The sequence below is a fragment of the Oryzias latipes genome, chromosome 3 (genome assembly GCF_002234675.1).
Source record: "Oryzias latipes chromosome 3, ASM223467v1".
Lineage (NCBI taxonomy): Eukaryota > Metazoa > Chordata > Actinopteri > Beloniformes > Adrianichthyidae > Oryzias > Oryzias latipes.
Window position 1 is genome coordinate 31,212,787 of NC_019861.2, and position 23,591 is coordinate 31,236,377.

General features: G+C 39.5%; 1 protein-coding gene across 2 annotated transcripts in view; it reads right to left on the minus strand.

The window, feature by feature from the left end:
* The window catches only part of csk (C-terminal Src kinase), a 39,400-nt gene extending 16,532 nt beyond the window's left edge, over positions 1-22,868 (minus strand). The window contains exons 1-3 of one of the 2 annotated variants that reach the window (XM_011493818.3): positions 22,633-22,868; positions 2,031-2,114; positions 731-844 (exon numbers count right to left, since the gene is read on the minus strand). In XM_011493818.3, coding sequence (XP_011492120.2) covers positions 731-844; positions 2,031-2,045 — 129 coding nt within the window. In that variant the 5' untranslated portion in view covers positions 2,046-2,114; positions 22,633-22,868. Of the gene's footprint in view, positions 1-730; positions 845-2,030; positions 2,115-21,956; positions 22,000-22,632 lie in introns of those variants that run through there. The other variant, XM_023953654.1, reaches the window with a different exon arrangement.
* Between the last annotated feature and the right edge of the window lie 723 nt (positions 22,869-23,591).

Genomic DNA, 23,591 nt, shown 5'->3' on the forward strand with positions numbered 1-23,591 from the left:
GCTGATTTGAATAAGTTATCATTTTAAGATGTAACAATTATACCAGATCTGCTGAGACGACAAATATTCCATCAAAGGTGAAATTCTGACACGAAAATGAGCGGAAGATCTCTGTCCATCGATACACTGTGTTAGGAGGAGTGTCTAAAGTGGAAGTTAAAATTGTGGGGCGGACCAGTGAAAGATGAGCATGGATGTTTCACCGTTACCCCCCCTCCACCAGACCATCCCCACAAGGCCTTAGATGAATCAGGGCGTCTAATATGCGAGTAAAAGTGGGATTGGAGAGCGGGCGCCCATGCGACCCCAGAGAGAAATGCCCCCAGTGTGTCCCACCCATCCAGTTCCCGGAGCCCTATGTGCAACATTTGTTAGGGTGGGAGTGGGGAAGAGCAGGCGGATGGGCACAACCGGGGGAAGACCAGTTTTTTAAAGAAAACCGTTCATCTCAAATTTTGTGTGTCTGCATTATTTCCTGTTACTTGATCTTCTATTATGCAACAATCTTCTGTACTGCTGTCTGGACCTTCCAGTAGCAAACCTTTGGTGGTGAATCTACTTAATATGGAAAAAAATATTTACAAATTACTTATTAGAGTAGATTATATATTCATAATCAATGATACTTTTTGTCAGTCTAACATCGACTGTTTGTTGCAGTTCTAACTATGTGAAATTACTATCAACAACTAGGAAAAGTATTTCCGAGAAAGAAAACATTCTTCCTCACCCTGGTGACTCCAATGATGGTCAGAACATCCCCTTTACAGAAAGGCAGGTCCTGTTCGTTGGCAGTCTGGAAGTTGTACTTGGCTACACACTCTGTGCCGGATGTCCATGGGGCCTGAAACATGTTGACAAATTATACAAAAAATACAAATGGAAAATTGAATAAAAAGCCAAAATGTATAAATATAATCTAAAGAAATATCTAAATTATAAAGAGAAGAAAAAAGGGGGGTTTCTTTGACCAACATAATTATAAATTATGAATACAATTTGTCAAGAAAATTTTAATTTGAGAAGAAACTAACATGCAGACCTCATTGCATCTTTCCTGGCATTTGTAATGTGACAGTCAGCAGAGTGTACACACCTAACGTGTCTAAATCAGCTTCGTATTGTGATCAAAATCCAGATTTTGCTTAAATAACACCAATCAAGTGAAACGGCAGGGTCAGAGTACAAAGCAGCAGGTGTGTGAGTCAGCTGGTGTATTCACAGCAGTGGAGTGGATCTGACGTAGCCTCTGTTACAGTGATTAGGGGTTTGGGAACAGGGCTGATTGCTGCTTGAAAGAACCTCAGGAAATAAAACATTTCTTCCGTTTTTTTTTTATTTCTACACGGTCAGAATTGCTTTAAATGTAGAGTTTGGAGAACAAACCACAGCAACTTGTATTTTTATCTTTCAGTGAAAAGTATTGCGAAATCGTTGACGTCACAGACAGATTCTTACAGTTTTCCGACAATTTCAATTCAAGGAATCCATCCTTTTCTGTACTGTCTTTCAACATATGCCTATTTAATTATTATTCTACTTATTATCAGTGACAAATCTGAAATAATGTCACAAAAATTTAATCTTTGAGATTTTTAGAACATAAAATAATAGTAATAAGTTGCTTTTTCAACATGTTTATTTGTCAGCAAACACTGCATTTTGCTGCCAAAGAGACATGATGCATTATAACATCCATGTTTGCTGGAGTAGGGAAGAAAAATGGGAACACTTCCGCAAATCAGAGTAGTATCTACTTCATCTTAAGATTTACCAAAATACTTTTTTTTTAATTCTGTCTTGTCCTCTGAAATCACAGCCTAAAACAGCTACGTATCTAAATTCTGCTTTGCTAGTCCTGCAAGCCAATTTTATTTTCTGAATGTATGGGCACATTTTTCCTATTATAATGAAAAGGTTTCCTTTAATCTTGATTTGTTTAAATATTATGTTTTAGTTTAATTAAAGATGGGTTTATTGACTCCAATAACAGCACATTTGTGGATGGTTCCATTAAAAGAAACACCTACATGGATCCCAGACATGATGGAGGGAATTTGGCAGCAGAAGTCCTTGGGCAGGCAGTGGTCACTGTTCAGCTAGTACCATCAGAGCTGAAACACACAAAAAAAGGATAATCGACATGAGGAATGCAAACAACAGCAAGGCTCCATTTGAGGTACGCAGACGAAACATGATCCGTCTTTACCTACATGAATAAACGAACATCGTTTGAGGAACCCGATTTATGAGCCTACAGCCACTGCTTTTTAGTAGGGTTACAGACTTTGAAAACATGTTTTATTATGGCAATATGTCTAGGGCTGTAAATGACAAAGCTGATTTATTTGATGTCATCTGGCTCTTTTCAACCTTTAAAGACTTATTTAACGGCTCTTTAAAAGGAAACCTGGATAGGAGAAAAAAAAGGCAGAAAAAGAAAAAACAAGTTAACAGTCTTACAACGGCAATGAGCTCCTTCCCGTCTGACTAACATGTTGACATTTTTCAATAGAATTACAGACATTTATTTCGCTTAAAAACTTTAATGTTTGAATCTGTCTGATTGGAAAAAGTAACGTTTTCTAACGTTCTGCCCATGTTTCACCACTAAAGAATTTTCTTTGAAAGAATAAAAAGAGACCAAGGCATTGCGACAGTAAATGAGCAAGATCCCCGACAGTAAACCCCATTCACAGCGTCTCCCTCAGAGCCCAAACACAGAACAGGAAGTTCAAACAAGAAGGGTGGAGAGGGAGGCAGAGGAGGAAGTGGCCAACACATATTTTCCAGAGCTTTATAAGGAGGAGGGGGTTGCACTCAGAAAGCGACGTGAGCACGGGTTCTCTGGTCACTTCCATCTGATTATTACTTTATGAAACCAATTCAAACAGTAAAAAAGTCAACAGATTTTCTAACATATTGTTGGAAGGATTTAATAAAACCTAGTTTGGTGTCGTTTTCTGAAGATCAATATAATATTGTTGGAGTGAATTACCTTCACCGGTTGTTACTCAGACAATGTAATCTGGCATTCATGCAAATAAAGCATCTCCTTCCAAAGGATCCAACAATAACTGCTGCCCTCCCTGCCAGAATCCATGGCTGGGCTTCACAGCTCTACCACAGCCTGAGCTGTAACAGGAAACTGCCTAATTGCAGGCCATTGCAGATGTATATGCAAACTGACAGCCAAATATATCCGAGGCCCGGCTGCTCTGGTGAACCCAGGGGGCACATGGTTCTTTTTTTGTCACCAATCTTAATTTCTCAAGAGGGTATGGAGAAAACGAGAGTAATGGTTTCAGTCAGTTAGTCAAAGGAAGCGCCATAACTGACACGCAGGTTCAAAACTCAATCAGCACCAAGGACTGAAGTTTTAAAGTGACTCTCGTGGAAGATTTACAATTTCCATATTTTTATAGCTGCCTTAGGAAGAATGCAGCATTTCCCCAACCCTGGTCCTCAAAAGTTGAGAGCGAGCTGAATCAGCCATGTTTGAGCAAAGTGACGTTAAAAACATGCAGACAGCGAGCACTGAGGAATACGGTTGGGAAACACTAGAGCAGGGGTCCCCAAATCCAGGCCTCAAGGGCCGGTGTCCTGCTAGTTTTCCAGAAACCCTGCCTTATTTGCTGCTGATTAACTGGATCAGGTGTGTTTAGCCAATAAGGAGCTTCAATGGCAGGTTGGTTAGAAAACATGTAGGACACTGGCCCTCGAGGCCTGGATTTGGGGACCCCTGCACTAGAGTATAACTATTGACTGTATATGAGAACTGGACTGAGTACGCCCTGGTTCCAAGAAGCCAAAATCCTATAGCTATAAACTGTCCAATCAGATGCCTCAATAAAAACTTATGGGGCCTTCTGGCCCCCCCGTCCAACGTTCGATAGAGTTCATGAAGCCCGCTTAGAAGTGGTAGGCGAGAGTGGTTGCCATAGAAACATTGACTCAGACCGACTCGGACCAATTACTGCTCATTGACGACGTCTTGCTCCAACATGGCGGTGTCCATACAGAGAAAAAAAAAGACTTTATTTCAATTAAATTAAAGAGCATGCCCATTTATCTGGTCCGAGCCATGAAGAAATTTACCAATAATCTAATGTCCATCATTCTGTTCACAAGTAAAAGCATTCAAGGCAGTTGAATTAGCATTGGTTGTTATCTTGTGTAAAACAGGATAACAACATATAAAAGGATATTCTAATCTCTATGAGAGTTTCTCTAAAAACTAAAAGTATACTGGTTCTTAAATCAAATAAATAAAGGGTTAAAAAAAGCCTTAATCCCCACTGTTTATATGTATGAAAAAACAAAGGACTTTGAATTCACTTGTTTTAGATATTAAAAAAGCCACAGCAGAAAATTAGAGGTTTTGTTCAATTCTTAGTTTTTGGTTCACACAAAATCTAAGAGTTAAAGCCGTTTACACTAAACACAAGCAACTGTGAGAAAGTTTAGCTTAGCACAGTCTACTTTTCCTGGATAAATCTAAGCTTAAATAGAATCACCAGAGACAGCTGGAATTGAACAGGAACTGTTGTTAGCGGTTTCTGAAAACTACTGTGAGAAAGACTCCAATTATGTGATTCTGCTAAATCCAAAGGCAATCCACAGATTACAGCGTAACAGCAGAGTATCAGTCTGAGGATGGAAGACGACTTTTATTTGGTCAGACAATTAAGCTTGTCCCAGATTTGGGTCGGTTGAAATGGGGTGTTTGTGTCATGAATTGTCTGCTGGATATTCATTTTATTGATTCATTTTACCTTCAGCTGGCACCACGGTCAACAAAGAAACACATTATGTAAATTCAGCTGTAAACAACATTCCTCCTGAATTCCCAGATGAGTTGGTAAAGGAACGCCATGCTTTTTAAAAAAGTGATTTGTTCAGCAGTTAGCTGTTATGCAGTCTGTCATCTATGGTTGTTCATAGAAACTTCAGTTTAAAATGCTAAATCTCAATAATATATATGAAATGCATTAATTAAAAGCTACAATAGTAAGATTCAGACGATGCTCTATAGTTAAAAGATTTAAAAAATAAAAATAAATAATCAATGCAAAAGCACATGGTGGTAATATAGGCTGCCGACTCGTCTTCCTCTTGCTTTTTATTTGAGTAGTATCATACTTAATTACATCTGATACATTACACTTTCATGTAAATAAGATTTAAAGGAGATCTAAAGATTTGAAATCATTCCTGCCTGCAGGATCTTTAACCCTTTCATGCTTGATTTCATTTCCAGATAAAAAAAAAAAAAAATCATTTGTTACTATTTTTTCTGTTCACAGTGATGCTAAACTAAGTGGAGTCCTAATGGCATGTTGAAAATGAGCGGCATGGCGTGAAGGGGTTCAAATTAAATACTCTGGCTCTCTTTTCTTATAAGGGAGCACAGCTCAAACCTGAAAGATGCAAACAAATATTTTAATAGGAATACTGTTGTGTGATCACCAAATGTGAAAAAGGCCAAAGCAAAATTGTTTTTTCAGTCTGCAGAACACCGGCTGCTTTACAGTGAAAAAGCTGCTTTCACATTAAGGAATCTAAATGTTTCTTTATAGTCACATGTGATTAACAAAACTGCACGTATAGACACTTTTTCCAAAAGATTGCTCAATTCTTTACGTATGTGCATCAGGCACAATTAGAATTGTTGAATAAATCAATGTACCGGTAATCAATTTACTTTTTTTTTTAACCAAGAGTTCCTAAAAATTAAAGGAAAAACACCATCAGTCCAGCAGAAAAGTCAAAAAAAAAGGGGGGAAATGGAAATATGACTATGAGTTTTCAATTGGGTCTGAAAAATAATGTATGTAGGAGTCATATTTGGAGCTCCATGTGGAGAGAGATAGTCATTTTCTAATAATTGGTCCAGATATTTATGGGCAATAACTTTATGAGAAGTAGTGTGTGTGGTGGTGGTGGTGGGTGGGGGTTTAAAAATAACGTTTTGTGTACCATTTTTTTTATCAAAAAAAACTTCCTCTTAGAGGCATTCTCAATTATTTTAAACCTTCCTTCTTTGGAACTCATTGGATTAATGAGAGTTTTCACTGACATGATTATGACAAAGATTCAACCAACAGGGCAGTTGGTTGACTCTTGTGAAAAAAAAAAAAAAAACACAATCAAAATAGCTGATTTCCTGACTGAATTAATCCATATGAAGAAAAAAAAAAGAATTTAATTCAAATGTACCATCGCAGGTAATGGGAAAGTTTCATTGATCAGCAAATAAAATTCAACAGTCTCTATATGTAAGGTTAACTCAAAATAGACTAAGGGTATTTTTCAAGCCTCTGAGTTTCCTGTTTTGATCTGAGCAACTACTAACTAATTATACCATGGTCAGGATGAATACTCGATTCTGATTGACTGCTGGGTGTACATTAAAAAGTGATAAACCACAGTGATAACCGCAAAGTGAAAATAGAAGTTCCGGTCAACTAGCTTAAATGTTTGTATCACTGCGCCAGCTTCTTTAAAACAACCTTTTGCTTCATCATGTGGACAAAAACAAGCGGTAAGAGGTGAACTTTCTCTCCGAACTGATGCTTTATTCAACCCATCGGAAAGATACATATACATATACACATATACTTGTTACGTGGCGCAGCGCGACGTAACAAATAGTCCAATTTTTGTAAAAAAAAAAATAAAATCCCCCAATTCCCCCAAATCGGGGAAAAAAAAACAAGAATGAGGGACTAAAAACGGGTTAATATTTATTGCTTTTGTAAGTGACCATGGTATAAGAGGGTTCATGGCCTTCGAAGTGTGCATTATTACTTTTTAAAACACTTCGCGGAAGCAACCGTCCGACGCGCCACGGCGTGCGTTAAAAAGTAATAATGCACACTTCGTGGGCCATTAACCCTTATTTAAAGTACATTCAAAAATATAATTTTAATGTATAACAGACAAAAAGATAAACTAATTGTCTCCTTTTCCTTAAAACAGATAATTATAGTGGTGCATTAGTAATCCAAAGCTGGACTTGATCCAGCCGAACATAAAATACAAGAGTGTAAGAGAGAAATCTCCCCCACTGCAGGCAGACGAACAGAGATGTGGGCAGAGAGGAGACAACCCTCCTGACGTAACAAGTGACAGGCCATGGCTCGCCACTGATGACGAACTACTAAAGCAGTGAGTAAAAGAATAACCACCCACCCTGCCCCCCCTCCACCCCCTTTGAGCTCTGCTGGTTTGGAGAAAGCAGGGGGGAGGAAGGATAATGATGACTGCGTATTGTTTGAGCTCTGTGTGCTGTGGTCCATTCTGGCCTGGCTATTTATGTCTCTTCGTTATGCAGGCGGAGGGAGGCTGGAGTCTTTTCATCATTGTATTTCCAATTGTATGTATCTGGAGAACATTTGTGGGGGTTTTTTTGAATGATTTTTCCATTTAAAGTCAGAAAAACTTGGTGTCATATCCACAACTGCATTACTTTTTGAAGCTCAAATAAAGAAAAATAAATATGACTCACATTTATTAGCCGCTTTAGACAGTTGCCAAATAGCTAAAAAGAATTTTATTACACTGAACTCCTGAAAAGCCTCAAAAGCAAAAATTGCTCTTAAATCAAAATGCATGGAGCTGGCCCCAAATGTTGAACACATTTTTGCAGGTTGGCTTCCAAGTTTGAAAAATAAATAGAACTTCTGAAGCATTATAGTCCTTTATTCTTAATGAAAGAAGCAACGCTAAAAAATTGGCTTTTTTTAATTTTTATCGAAATGATTCTGTAAAAGTAAATTGGCATAAAAGTCAATGAGCTCAGCTTCACAAATCACAAAAGTATTGCTTTGGAGGTGCAGAGGTTTTTGATGATGGGTAAAGCAATGTAAGTATTTGTATTAAGGGATTCTAATATGCTACGGAATAAAACAAAGAGATCCATGGTAACAAGTATGACTGCTTTTGGTTGCATTTAGAACTGGTTGCACCTTTGTACACTTTGTGCACCGTTTGGATTGAATTGCAAATAAATCAAACACTATCACTAACATAAGTGTCACTCAAGACTGGACAACAATAACTGATAAGTTGTGGGGGTTTATGCTGAAAGTCTCTGCTAATCTCTGCTATAGCTTTTTAAACAACAAAAAAGTCATTTAGAAATATCTTTGACATTATTCCAGGACACATTGAGAGTGTGTGTGCATATTTTACACGTCTTCTGAATGTCCTGCATAAACAAGGATGGAGGCAACAGTGTAGCTGTCAGTCAACAGTCATTCATGCCTTTATGATACGCAAAATACTCTTCATAGTTGAGAGAACCAACGAGGTGGCATATGGAACAGTTTGTGGCCGGAGCTTCCTCTTCATTTCCATTTTTTCAAGACTGCAGCAAAGAAAAAAGGTTTATTTTAAAGAGCTGTTAAGTAGAGTAGTTTTCCAAAACAGTGGTAACAGTTTTGAGGCCTTATTAATGAATGTTAGTAGATATGCATAAAAAGCTGCATATGCCACATTTCACACCATGAAATCAAGCACTTACTTTACCATCTGACAGACTGCCAAGTACTGATATTCACATGTATACAATATTGTACAGTTTAACACCACAACTGTGAAACAAACACATGTTAAATTCTTTTTTAAACATACTATGGACTAAAATAAATTCCCCAGTCTGAGTTTAAAGTGGATCAATAGCTGCGTTTTCATTACAAATGGAGAAAATTTTATTGAAATTATAGAAATGTCCCAAAAAAAACACATTTTAAAATTACACTGTTTCCATTAAATGATAAATGCAAATAAACACAGACCAACTCACAAAATAAATCATTGGAAAAAATGGCGACAGATGTAAACAATACATTGATTTACAGCAGACACTGTAAAATTTTTGCCATGGCACTAGCGCTCATCATCATCTATCAAAGGAGACATCTGCGTCTTATTCAGACCGTGAAGCGGCCGAGCTCCTTACGCGTGGGAACGGCAACGGATGAAGCAATTTTGGAAAATCAAGGTAAGTGATTTTACAGAAGAGCTGTGGATCCGACAATTTGGCATGACACTCAACTTTTGAAGAGCTGTGTGATGCTTTGTAGTGGCCGCAGCAGCAATGCCCAAGGCAGCCAGTTCCTACCAAGAAGCGCATTGCCATCTCCATCTACAAACTGGATATCTGCGGTCACGTGACTCGTTTATTTAAAAAAAAAAAAAAAGGGTTTCCATTGCAGTTATGCAAAATATGTCACTTTGGATACGCCTCAAAAACCACCTCCTCCAAGCGCAAAAAACTTTTTTTTCCATAAATGCGAGTTAGTTGCGTTTTCATTGGGCGAACTTATCACAAATCCAATTTGTGCAATTTCATCGTCAATGGGGTTCAATGTGCACACCTTTACAGTTTTTCCTTTGAACTATAGTTCCAGTTTTAATTTCTCTGAGTGAAAACTATTATTTTTAAAAGGCTAAATGTTTAAATGCAGACCAAAGAGACTAAATGTTTAGTGTCTAGAAAAATTCTAGATTTGTTTTCAATTTAGTCAAAAGTGCATTTGTTTCCTCTGAACTTGAGCCTGCAGATTACAACTTCCATGCCTTTCGTACCAACACACACATACAGGTCATTTATTATTATTGTTTCAGATTTATCATAGTATATGCAACTACCTGGTATTCATTTTTTAAGCTTTGAATGAGTTAGCCAACTGTAAATGCTGATCAACAACATAAACACGAATTTAAACCACTTATTAGAATGAGCGAATAAAAAAATAGAGAAATAATTGATTATTAAATTAGAGGAAAACATAAACACAACAAAAGTGGCAGCAAGTTGTTGATCTGGAGTGGATCAGTGGTTTAGTCTCTGAAGTGTCCTGGTCTAAACTTAAAATGATTCAAATGATATTTGGTCTCTTATCAATGCACTGTGTTTTTATATACAGATACATTTTTTTCCACGTCTTCTCTGTTTTTTTTCTCCATGTTGGGTGTTTATGTCTCAGTTGGCTTCAACATGGCGGCCACATTCCATAATGCAAAGTCTACCAAGCGTGTCTACAGCCTTTAAAGGAAAACAAAGAATTTCCTGCATTCCTACAAACAAACCCAGATCACTGCAGAGCTTTAAGAAAACGCTAACTAAGGTTTGTTTATGTTTACTCTTATAATACATAATTACTATCAGCAATAGCCAATTATGTTTAAAAAGATTGAAGAAAAATACAATAAAGTTTAAAAGGAAAACATACATTTCTTTACATACTAATATTTTTTCTCGTCCGTTTTAGGAGCTAAATGTAATCTAAGACTGCAGCAGAATTATTTTTGGCAGATGTGAGGGTGAGGGGAGGCTAAAACGAACAAAACTGAAATCCTCGTTCTTGAAAAGGACCTCCCAAATCGATTGGGAGGGTGATGTAGGAGATGTGGCTACACCCTTTTTTCATAATTACTGAGTAATAAAATAAATATAATTAAGGCTGTGGCCAAATACAAAGTGTAACAAGATTTGAAAAATATGGCCGAGGATCTAAAAACTGAAACAAGTCTATTGAACTGATTATCCAATCACCATCTTTCCCTGTCAGCCAATCAGGTTGCAACATTGCAGTAAATTTTCCAGACGGCTCTTCCTTTTGTTTCTTATTATTCATTTTTTGATAGTAAAATCTTGGAACCTTTTTGACTTTCAATCTCTTACATCATTATGCAAAAATGTCGTCATGTTTACGGTGAACTGAACCACAGAAAAATGTTACTTTTAAAAGAAAAAGTACAAACTATGTTAAAATATACTGCTGCTTGCTTGCAGTTGCATTTTTCAACAACAGACAAATGAATGCAAAATCTTAACACCCAAACACTCATGGCTTAACCATCCCAGGAGGCGAGAGAAACCCTGAGGAAAAAGCCAGGACACCGCCTGCTGTTGCTACTTTTTCCCCTCCCTTTGATGGCGGTTAACAACAACTCCACCATTCAGGACCGAGAAGACGACAAGGTGGCGAAGCTGAAAGGCGGTAACACAAAAAATCTCATTAGAGACACTCCCAGCAGGGAGCTGGGTACAATACGACAACATGAACAGCAACTGGAGCTCCAAACCGCTTCAATAACAGCTACATTCAGTAGCAGCAGCACTGACAGCTTGCAGAAAAATCTGAATCTGTGAGCAAAAAAAGGAAGGGACTGAAAGAGGAGAAACTCAGAAAGAGAAGCTACAGGCAAGGAACAAATTGTAAATGTTGTTAAGACCATTATGCCTCAAAGCACAAATTATAAAGTTGGTTGGTGAGAAATCCAGATGAAAAAAAAAAAAAAACTTTTAGAACTTTTGGTTACCAAGATAAAGGCAAACCTTGTAGACAGGAAAGAAACAGCGGATACACATATGTTATGGTAAATCATGTTTAAAGACCCACTCTGATCATCTTTTGATCCATTTTAAAAGCGTTCCCAGTAATCTTTTAATTATGGTTATGCTGTTTTTAGCTAAAATGTTATTTTTAAAGTGTCGTTTGCTGGGACAGTTATTGTAGAGCGACAAAAGTTCATTAAAAAAATTCATCTCTGAGTTGTGAGCGAGACCGCTGGCAAAGAGCAACCCCGCCCCCTCTTCCCACCCTGTCATTGAGGGCTCTGTGTTTATCGGCCGAATCCAAATTCTTCCCCTACGGCTACTCCCAACCCCTCCAACTGTAGGGGCATTTGGAGCAGTTGGTTTGTCCAAAATAGCTTTTTTGAGGGCGTGTTCCACGCTTTACTTTACGTGGGTGTGCTCTGAAGCACAGAAGTTTACATTTAAATGCAGGTACTGACTTTTTGTTATAGCAAAACATTTTTAAAGTTATAAAACCGATGTTATGTATTTTCTGAGCGCTAGCAGCTCCACGCTAACAGTGGAGTGGGAGTAACGTCCGAATTCGTTGACACTATTTTTCCCATAACTCTTCGTTTGGAGAGCTAGATTTAGGGGTAGGAAGAAGCCGTAGGGGAAGAATTCAGATTCGGCCATACTCTCTCCCGCAATAGCTTCCAGCCCCTCACACCTCCAACTAACATGAACGGTGGTAAAAAGTTGGCTTTCCAGCCATAACGTACAGCTCGGGTGAGGGAAACGAAGCTGTACATGGATGTTGTCGTCTACAAGTGGACGCAGGGAGCTTGTGGCCGCCCAGTGTATTTTCTACGTCACAAGTAAGCTGTTTTTCAAACTGCATTTTTGTGTCTTCATTCACGATTTGAATAAATAAATACTTAGAAATGCAATAGAATCAATATGAGAACAGTGTCACAAGAATGCGTTAAAAATACAATTTTCAATGGAAAGAAAAAATCCTTTGAGCAGATTAAAATAAACATATGGTAAATGGCGCATACTTATATAGCGCCTTTCTTCCTACAAGGACAAAGCGCTTTACAGTCACAGACCCATTCACCCAGTCACTCACACATTCACACACTGGTGGCGGCTCTGCTGCCAAACACAGGCGCCCGCCTACCACCAGAGGCAAGGTGGGGTTCAGTGTCTTGCCCAAGGACACTTCGACTCATGGGCGTGCAAGGCGGGAATCGAACCTGCAATCTTATGATCATGGGTCGACCGCCCTACCGCTGCACCACGGCCGACCACTCATCAGAAATTCTAACCATTTTCCCAAAACTCAACTTATTGAGTGATCTGTTCTTCTAGGGTGGAAAAATAGCATTTTAGTTAAAAAGCAAAAAGGGGGTAACAAGCTGAAATTGCAATGAGAAAAAGAGAATGAAACGGATAAAAGGAAATTTCCTTTGCTGTCTGACACATATTTGGAGATGTGAGAGAAAGAAAATATCCTCAAAAGTGGAAAAGACAAAGATCGGGTGAGGAGGTTAACGGCGGAGAGGATTCAGATGCTGATGGGTGTGAAACAGAAAAAGGAATCAGGGCCATAAAGGCACTGAAGATAGTCTGGTTCTGCTAGTCATCTGTCAGTTCCAAAATCAACCATGAATAATAGAAGCTCTTCCCATCTATGGCAGCATTCTGAATTATTAATCCTCAACCACAGACTTGCATTAGATAAGCCCCCATTGAAAAGTGGTGGTGGTGGGGGGGTTACCTCCTTAGACGTGTGACATACGTCTTCACATGCAGACGTGTTTGTCTGCACACGCTCACAAAGACAAAGATTTTTAATCCCAGCGGGACTGCAGCTGAATTTTACAATGGAAACAACAAACCGTTTATTTGGGAAGTGGCCTTTTCCATGCGTTACTGCTCTGTCATGCTTTCAGGCTCACGTCGATCACAGAATCACTCAAGCCACACACTCCAGCAAACATGTGGATGGTAGAATCGCATCAATCCAGTGAAGGGGATTAACAACTCTCTAAAAACTTCCGTCAGAATTATAATCCCAGTCAGACACAATAGAACAACCCGGGAGACAGTACTAACTAGGTCATTAGTTTCTTTTCATAGGCGAGAAGAAAAAAACGTGACCTAATTAGTTCAAAGGAGAATTTGTCAGACGTAAATCAGCAGAATGCTGCTTTGAGGCAGTTACTTACATTCAGAAAAAGGACCAAGTGCACTCGTCTAACTCCAGATAAAACCAGACTTTCAACCACCATACCACAAATGCAACTGCTATTCATGCACAAGTGGTCCTAATTACAGGCAACAGCTGTGCTGATAGTCTGAGTGTGTGTGTTCTCCTGTGTGAATAGCACATGTATGATACAGACAACTAATCGATTTTCCTCTATTCAATGGGAAAATACTGAAAGTTGTGGTGCAAACAAAAGGCAACACAGAAGACTTTATTGAATAATGGAGAACTAATGTTTGCTGAAAAAAAAAAGTAAAAAAAAAAAGCATCAGGTCCAAATTCTGTCTGCAGGAAACAATGACAGTTCTTCATGTCCAAAAGCCTCACAGTTTACATGTGACATTTATTAACAGAGCAACCAAATACTAAACAAACAAATGACCTTTTTGGGGCTGATTTCTTTAAAAAAAGAAAAAAAAACACTAATTGGAGTCGATTTCATTTAGAAATATGTTGCAATAAAAAGCAAATATATAATAAAATGCACTGTAAAGTGTGCATTCAAAGAGAGGTTCCAACAGCAACAAACGCCTGAGCAAACAACGCGTCATGTTTATTCAAAACGGTGATACTCTGTCCCCTCCACACAGTCGTGATGCAAATATACAGACAAAAATGAAAGATGCTGCTTTTATACAGGCAACAATTGCAAGACAATTAGTTGTACATAATGGTTTGCAGCTGAAGGCCACATAATGAAAACAGGGACATTTCTTGCATCCTTAAAGTCTTTTGAATGACTCAACTGCCAGCACTACATTGAAGACACTGAAAAATGACAAATCCAGACTAAAAAAAACCTGTCCGTTTAAACTTGCCAATTCAAAATCATAGTTTTCTTAATCTGTTATCTGATTTTATTAGGATGTCCATTTATTTATTGTTTTCAACATTTTTCTCAACTGATTTTATTGTGTTTTCCTTTTGAATATGGACAGTGTCCTTGGGTGTTTTGAAAGGATATTTTAAATAAAATGCATAACAAATGAGGCTGTGTTTCAGACTCCAGCATGAAACGTTGTCATCGTTAAAATGTGGGACTTGCTTCTAAACATCAAAGTTCTAATAAATGAAGGGAAATGGCTTAACTTCATGCTGACAGCATGCCTTCTTTGACTCTTCCCCGCCGTGAGCGTGTGACACGCGCGATTCCAGGTGAACCGACAATCGTGAAGCACAAGTTAATCACAGCGCGTTTCCTGCTTTCCGGAGTAACATGTGTTCTAGACCCACAAGCAGCTTCAACAGTTTCAGAAAGAGGAGAAGCTGGAAAATAATACTCCACTGAAGGGTGGAAACAAACCCCTCACTGATCCGTGGCCTTATTGACAAATTCAGAACTTCAGTTGACCCCATTATTTTAGTTCCTTAAGGCACTCGGCTTACCAAACATCTGTTGGCTCCGGACCTGGGGCAGCATCTTTTTGGTGGATTTTAGATTACAAGTCATTGCAAACGGTCTAAAAATGTCAATTTACGCGTGTTTACGATGACAAACAGGAAGTAGGGACAGTTCTTACCATTGAGATAGTGGTAAATTTAGAAAGATTTACCACAAAAAAAACCTTCACGCAATACTTTTTTATTTCCAAAAAGCCCAGAACAAACATGTGTTTGTTTGTTTGTTTGTTTTTTTTCAGTGCATGATTCTGTGAAACTGTGGCATTTTATATGCACAGATTTGGTGGGGCGAAGGTCCTGATTCGGGACAAAATCCTAGCAAAAGTAAAGGCATTATGAAAAATGTATTTAAACGCCTAACAATGTCACAAATGAAGTACCCAGGAATTCTTTTGTCAAGTTTTTGTTAGAATTCAAGACCAAAAAAAAAAGGACCAAAGAAAACTTTTTCTTAGTTTCCTCTTTGGAGGAGTAAATGTTTGGTCTATAATAAATGTTATTTGTTGGCCTGTTATTTCTATTAATAGTAGCAACAACAAAAAAAAAACTGAAAACTGTAATCATTTATAATTTAGTGTAAGAAACGTCTTCAGCAAACACAAATTCTATTTGGTCAGTCAGAATAACATGAAAATAAATGTTTGAATGTAAAAAGATGCCACATTGGAAGTCAATATTTTCCCTAGGCAAAATCAGAAATACATTTTTCTCATCACCTACCAGCTAAAAGAAAAGTTAAACCATTAATCTGATTAGATTACAATATGTATTTAGAAATGTAAAGAAAATCTGAGATTTCATGTATGGACATTTAAGAGCAGCACATCCATTAGATCATATAGCCCACTATGAAAATACAGTTTTACATATAGTTTGTGTCAAACTAAGAACAAAAGTTTTTTTTAAAAGCACATATTTGAGCAATAATTACAAAGGTATGGCAGAAAAAACCCCTCCCAACCTTAAAATAGGATGCTTTCCACCCCATATTTGAAAGCAGTTCTCATCCATAAAACAGTTCTTTTTCCCCAACAAGCTGATCAGATGCATGCTTTGACTTTTCAAAGAAGTTTTAAATATGATAATTCGTAGAAGAACAGTGCTGACAAGACTCGTAATGGGTTTATTGAGTAGGAAAAAAATTAAAATCAATAACCACATAATCTGAAAAATTTAGAAATTTCCCTAAAATCAACAAAAATGACGCTCACAAGTCACAAACGTAGATTTGTGCCCACAAGAACAGCTGCTGCTGCACGAATGCCCCAGAGAGGAAGTGTCCGACTGTTTCCCTTCCCAAACACTTCTTTGCCTCAATCATTCAAAAAGACAGACTGATGTCATGGAGCTGACACATTTAAGCAGGCAGCTACTGATTTGAGTAGGTTTGCTGTGGAGATTAAAATATGAGCTAAACTGAGCTAGAAGAAAAAGTCCGCTATGGTTCTGGTTCTAGGCTTGTGGGGATAAAAATTGTCTGTGTTAAAAATTGTATTAAATATTTTCCTGGATAACAAGAGTCTTATTGCATATATAGTCTGCCATTTTAGAGACCTATTTCAAAAAGAGCTGTAGAATTGATTCAAATGTATATTTTCACGAATGCGACATCCATCCATTAAATCCAGAAACCAATTTTGCTTCCATCCATTTTTAATGTTTCGGCAGCAGAAAACTGTTTTGCTGTTGGTTTATAATAGTCAACAGTACATTTATTAATGCAAAGTTAAAATAGTTGCATTTATTTTAATTTGACTGTTGAGCCATATTGAAAGATGAATTTCTATTCATTGAATTGATAGTAAAGTTTATCCATCGACATTTGTTTATAACCAAACAAAACGTGAAAAATGAAGCGACGTTGAATCAATTCATGGAACATTGCAATGGAATCAAGTAAGAGTGATATGGCCTTGACAAAAATGCTAAAATGGAACAAAAACGATGTCATTATGCCAAGTTAAATCTTTAATAGACGAGTAAAAAAAACAGCATTAATATCATTCTGGTGAGAATCACAAATACATTTTAGACCTGCATCTTTCATGGCCGCCGTCAGCCGTGAATAGCCTCCTCAGCCCAGAGAAAGTATCCAACCACTGCTCAGCTGGAGCTGAATTCACTTTTAAGGTTTATGCCACAACCCCCCCCCATTCTGCTGAGCAGAAAAGGATCAATCCGTTTCAAATCTTAGCAGATGGCAAAGAGAAGAAAGGATATAGATGTAGGAGAGTAGGATAAAAATAATAAAAATAATAATAATAATAATAAGCCAATCCGTCTCTGCATTACATGCAGCTGAGTAGCTTTCAGAACTTTAAACTGTCTTTCAGCAGGACTTTTAGAAAATTCACCAACTCCATTTAAAAAAAATATGCAGACTGGAAAACACCACTGTGGTGTTTTTATGACGTGATGTGGACCACAGTTTGACACTTAAGCTGGAAGATGTTGCTGAAAAGAGGACCACAGTTTTGATAGATCTAATATTTTGTGTGCAATATTTTTTTTTCCAAAACAAAAAGCAAACTTCCATGAGACTAGATATGTTGTAGAAACTTGCATATTTGAAAAAGGCTGTACTTGGCCTAAAACAACTATTACGATCAGATAAGAGGACAGTCGAGCACAAAATATACCGACACCCTTAAAAGTAAACGTGTGATGCCTACAATAGAAGTCACATGACTTCTTCACAGCTGAAACAAAAAACTATGACACTAGGAAAACAAGCATCTACCGCTGCGGCTCGGCGGGGGTCTTGGTGTGGGGAGGGCCGGGCACTCTCCCTCTTTTTGCATTCCATCCTCCACCACCTCAGCAGAACATAAACACCCACCTGAGCACAGGTGTCAGCTCACCTTTGCACAGATTGAAATAAGTCACGTGTGTTGGTTTGTATGCATATGTGCGTGTGAACTGTAGTTGCTTTTAAGTACATGCTGACATGACTATGTGAAGATTTTTGGAGCCAACAGGTATGTTTGTAACACTCGAGTATGTGTGTGTGGACAGGCCCCGCCCCTTTTGACTGCCATTTACACCAACATTGATGATAATCCTTAAGCATCTTGTCGCCCTTACCCCCCGTCTCCAACACACCTCCCTTCTTTCCTCTTCTTCTTTTCCATCCGGTCCAAGGAAAAAAAGGATATGAATGCAATTAATATTAAAATAAATTAAATGTAGCTTAAGTTTCAAAAGAAGACTTGTTCAAATACACATCTAGTGTGTTAGAAGATCTAGAACCCCCTGTTGTAACAGTAAAATAGGTCCAACACAAGAGGGTTTCAGCTCCTGTCTGCTCAGCAGTTGGACAGTACAAACAGTAGCACAGTAGTCGTTACGAAACAGCCTTGTACTAAAAAAAAGTGGGGTGCAGGTGCAGCTTAGTTTCATTTTCCAATTCTCTTCAGATGCTGCTGGACCGTGGCAGTTTTCTGAATTTGCATCATGCTATGCCTACAATAACAATGCTGTTCTCAGCGTGCGCCTGCAGCTGTTGCAGATTTCCTGCATTGTGCATGCTCGGGGTAAAAGTCTCCCAGCTCTGATGAGATATTTATTCTACAGCTAGTGACACCGTGTCAGGCCGCCGAGGAGCAGACATCCTCAAATATAAATAAAGCTGAAGACGCCGATGCTGTGCTTTACGGCCTACCTTGCAGGATGCATCTCACGGCAGCTGTGAGGTCCTGATGCTCATGGGTGTTAGTACGCTTTTAAGCTGTGCAACAGATACACAAATCCTTCCACTGTTATTGCACTCGCTGATTAAAAAAAGACAGACAGGCGAGATGTGAAGGGCGGCGGGCTTGGGGGGCGGGGGGTGGGGGGGGTGAGCTAAACATGGCCATTGTGTCGAGGTCAGCAGGGCTCTGGACAGGCTTCAAATGTGCAATGAGATGGTCAGTGTACAGACAGAGAAGCCATCACTTCCTGCTGAGCGCATAAAGGCCCGTACACACCGGGACGAATATTCGCCAGGCGTTATTCGCCAGCGTTTTTCGTCACGTTTTTTGTGTTCACACCCAGGCGATTTTCGCTGACGATGAGTGGAGTGAACATGCAATTTCATTCCCTGACATTAGATGGCGCTTAATGTAAAACAGAAATACTCCTGTACACAAGGTGGCGCTGCGCAACTTTACGCTTCTTAAAGTCGCTTTTCACTCAGAAGAAGAGAGCAAGTATTTACGCGCTTGTCAGAATCAAACAAAGAAAACATGAATATTTCAAGCACCAGTTGCTCCAACTGGTGCTTGGTTCGGGGATATTTTAGAATGTCCGTCATTATTGCTTCGCGGCAGTGTAGACGCTACTTGGCGTCTATCTTCTTCGCTGGTATGTGTGCTCAGCAAGGCAGTTTTGTGTTTGAGCGCCCCCAAGTTGTGTTTTACTGTAACTTCAGAAGCTCCAGACACGTGAGCAAAAGCGCCGTTTTCATTGGTCGAGTAGATTTCGACGCGACGCGTCGAAAAAAAAAAACGAACCCGAGGCGTTTTTTTTTTTTGACGCTTTAACGCCTGGCGTTTTTTCGCGTCGGTGTGCACACTCTCATTGGTGCCCTTTGTTTAGTCACGAGGCGTTAAACGTCGGCGAAAATCGCCGGCGAAATTCGTCCCGGTGTGAACAGGCCTTAAGCCTGGCTCTAAGCTCAACACGAGACGGTAACACAGCTCAATCTTCACGCAGCTTTAAGGCCCGTACACACCGGGACGAATATTCGCCAGGCGTTATTCGCCAGGCGTTATTCGCCACGTTTTTTGTGTTCACACCCAGGCGATTTTCGCTGACGATGAGTGGAGTGAACATGCAATTTCATTCCCTGACATTAGATGGCGCTTAATGTAAAACAGAAATACTCCTGTACACAAGGTGGCGCTGCGCAACTTTACGCTTCTTAAAGTCGCTTTTCACTCAGAAGAAGAGAGCAAGTATTTACACGCTTGTCAGAATCAAACAAAGAAAACATGAATATTTCAAGCACCAGTAGCTCCAACTGGTGCTTGGTTCGGGGATGTTTTAGAATGTCCGTCATTATTGCTTCGCGGCTGTGTAGACGCTACTTGGCGTCTATCTTCTTCGCTGGTATGTGTGCTCAGCAAGGCAGTTTTGTGTTTGAGCGCCCCCAAGTTGTGTTTTACTGTAACTTCAGAAGCTCCAGACACGTGAGCAAAAGCGCCGTTCTTATTGGTCGAGTAGATTTCGACGCGACGCGTCAAAAAAAAAAAACGAACCCGAGGCGTTTTTTTTTTTTTGACGCTTTAACGCCTGGCGTTTTTTCGCGTCGGTGTGCACACTCTCATTGGGGCCCTTTGTTTAGTCACGAGGCGTTAAACGTCGGCGAAAATCGCCGGCGAAATTCGTCCCGGTGTGAACAGGCCTTTACGGATCAACCAGACCGCTGTTCTCCCAACTCTACCAATAAACTTGACGCTAATTAGAGGACAGCTAAGAGGCAGCTATTCTTGTAAGATGGGCTCAAGTTGTCTTCAAAGCTGCACCTCCAGAAGGAATACTGCCACCCAATGCAGAGGAACGGCAAAAAACGTGCCCAGAAATTAAAGACCCACTCCAATGAAAACGAGGTTGTAAACATGTTCTTGTGGCATTTTTCTCATGAAGAAAATTAAGCTTAAAATGACATTTTTTCAGTATTTCTTTATTCAAACCGTGAATCAGGAGCAGACACAAAAACGCAGTTTGAAAAAAGATTTTAAGTGGGACGCAGAAGCTACGACGACAAGCCACAAGCTCCAGTCTGTCGCATCTACCTGCAGACAAATAGATCTGTGCACAGCTTTGAGCTGGCATCTGCCTCAAAACGGTACGGCTGGAGAGCTTCATTACTGCTCGCCATTTTTGTTGCACCGATAATTTTAGGGTGGGATTATGAGGGACCGTAAGCTAGCAGGAGGGCACGTAAACAGATGGATGATGGGAGGCTAACTCTGCGCAAACAGCTCAGAGGTGAGTTTATAAGGAACAACGGCTGCTCTGCAGAAACTATGGCCTAGAAAACAATACAAGATTTTTTTTATTTTGGCTAAAAACGGCATAATCAGTCTAAAATACAACTGGGAACGCTTTTACAAGAGCTTAAAAGATGATCGGAGTGGGACTTTAAGCCTGCTCAGACAATCAAGAGTTTAAAAAAAAAGTAACAAAATACTCTTGGTGTCGGAGCCAACAAGTCCATGAACGTACACAGGTTCAGACATTATTCACTAATAGTTTTCCACTGAAAAAAAAAGCCCCAGGATAAGATTGCAGATGATAAAGCAGGTTTAGAAGCTGAGCTTTTTGGACCCCTGTCCCCTCAACTGCATGGCAATAATGTGGAAACTGACATGGCGCCGTGTCTGTCCTGTCATGGCTTGCAAAGTATGTACGTTTCAGCACTTCAGATTGTTGCCTGGAAGCATTGAACACAAAAGCTGCAAATGCCTTTTTGGTGTTTTCATGAGGAACTGTGTGCAACTTTTGAATCACCTACTGACAATGAATTCCAAATGCAAAGCAAAGGTATCCACCTTTCATACACAGAGCCAATTCAAGGCACATTTATGTAAAACAATGTTTGAGTCAAACTGCTTTCCTGGTGATCTCTGCAGTCTGTATGTAGCAGTCGTGATAGCAAATATCAGATATATTATTCATTTTTATGAATAAACCTGCATAAATGACATAAAGTGACCATCTGTCATCATCAACATTCTGCACGTGTATGCCCCCAAAAACCAAACATATAAGAGCTCACATTTGTAATTATAATAGATTCAATTCAAGACACAATTAGTCTAAAGAGACGCAGAACAATGCAAATGTAGGGGTTGATCCCCGTTCCTCTGCAGAGCCTAAAGTGACAGATCCATTATCGGACAGGATCCTTCTTCCCGCTTTCCGGAACCGTTAACCGTTAACGCGCAGCTCATGCAAACCCACATGACGTGCGCCTCCGTTTACCGTTCCAATGTCACATTCGCCAAAAACCTCCACCGTCCGACCCAACCCCCTTCCTCCAGAACCGTCCGTCTGCTCCCAACACAATGCAGCACAGCTCTGACTCGAACGGGGATAGTTCCTGTGATGTGGGTCCGCGCGGACAGAACACGCGGGGAGGGGGGTGGGGGGTGGAAGGAAACGGTCGAGACAATGCAACACAGCATTGATGTGTCCGACGATGGAATCAGGGCTTTTTTTTAAAGGGGTGACTTGGTGATTTGGTGCACAGCCGGGAATTCGCTGCTGGCGTTGCGCCATGTAAAACAGGCACAAACTCATTGGTATTGTTTGCAGATGTCAAAGTCAGATATATTTCACTGATAAGCCCAAACTCTGTAGTGAAAGAGGCGGGGAAGGGGTTTCGACCCGGCAAACCTAAGCTAAATGCAAGACATTGTCCGATAATGGACACAGTGGTGTTAACTACTAGCAGCTAACGGTAAAGCTCAATAAGATTTAACGTTCGCTCTGTCCCGAAGCAATCGAATAGAACAAGACCTGTCATGGTTTCAGTGAAAAGGCAAACTGACGTGAACGTAAAGCCCCGAACCGTTATTCCAGAGTGCGCTCTGTCGGACATCTGGCCGCTAAAATGTTAACAGCAACAGCCGGAGACGCTCCGGCCACAACAACTCACCAAAGAAAGAGATACCGCCGCGGGTGTCGACCAGGTTTCGCTGCAAATTAGCGGTAAAAACCCATATTGAGGCGTTCTGAAGCGGGGGGGCGTCCGGGGTTTGCAGCGTCGATACCGAACGATCCCAAACGTGGCTCTGCGTTGACGGTTGTCTCCACTCTGACTGCATATGTGTGGATGTTTGCGTGTGTGGCGCTCGTCTGCGAGGCCTTCTGTTGGAAGGAAATGGTCTCCGATTTGTCAGCCCAATGCGCATGCGCGGAGGACTCGCGCGAGCCCTCGGGTTGAGCGGAGTACGAGCACAGCCGCGTGGCCAACAGGTGAGACTGTCCACAGGTGTTCTGCGGCCTGAGAGGTTTCAGCTTTAAATTTTCTTATTTTTTGATTTATTACATTTTAAACGCTGAATCTAATAAAAAAAAAAAAAATCGAATTTTCTCAAATTATCTGTTTGATGTGGGATATCATATATTATATGCGGAAACCTAATTTTCTTGTCCCAAAAAATAAGCTGTAATAAAAAGTTTATAAAACGAACAGCTATAATTAATTATATCCCAATTAATTGTCATTACTAATATAGTACAGTGTGGCATTATGCAGATAAGATTTTTTTGTTCCAGTAAAACAATAATATCTAATATAATAATAATAAGGCCTAACTTTTACTGACAATTAAAAACATAAGTAAATCTAAGTAAAAATACAAAATTATACTACTTCAAAGATGGATAAAGTATCATTAGATTTTATAAAAGAAGCACTACCTCAAATCAATCTCTATTCAAGTAAACAATAAGAGGCATTCATACAAGAAATACTTGAGTTAAAAAGTAACTACATCTGCTATAATTAATAATTTATTTTGCAATAAACTTGTTCTGACAAGTTAATCATGGATGTAGAGTAAAAACTGAACTAATATACCAAAAATCTATCCAAATCTTATTTTATCATCT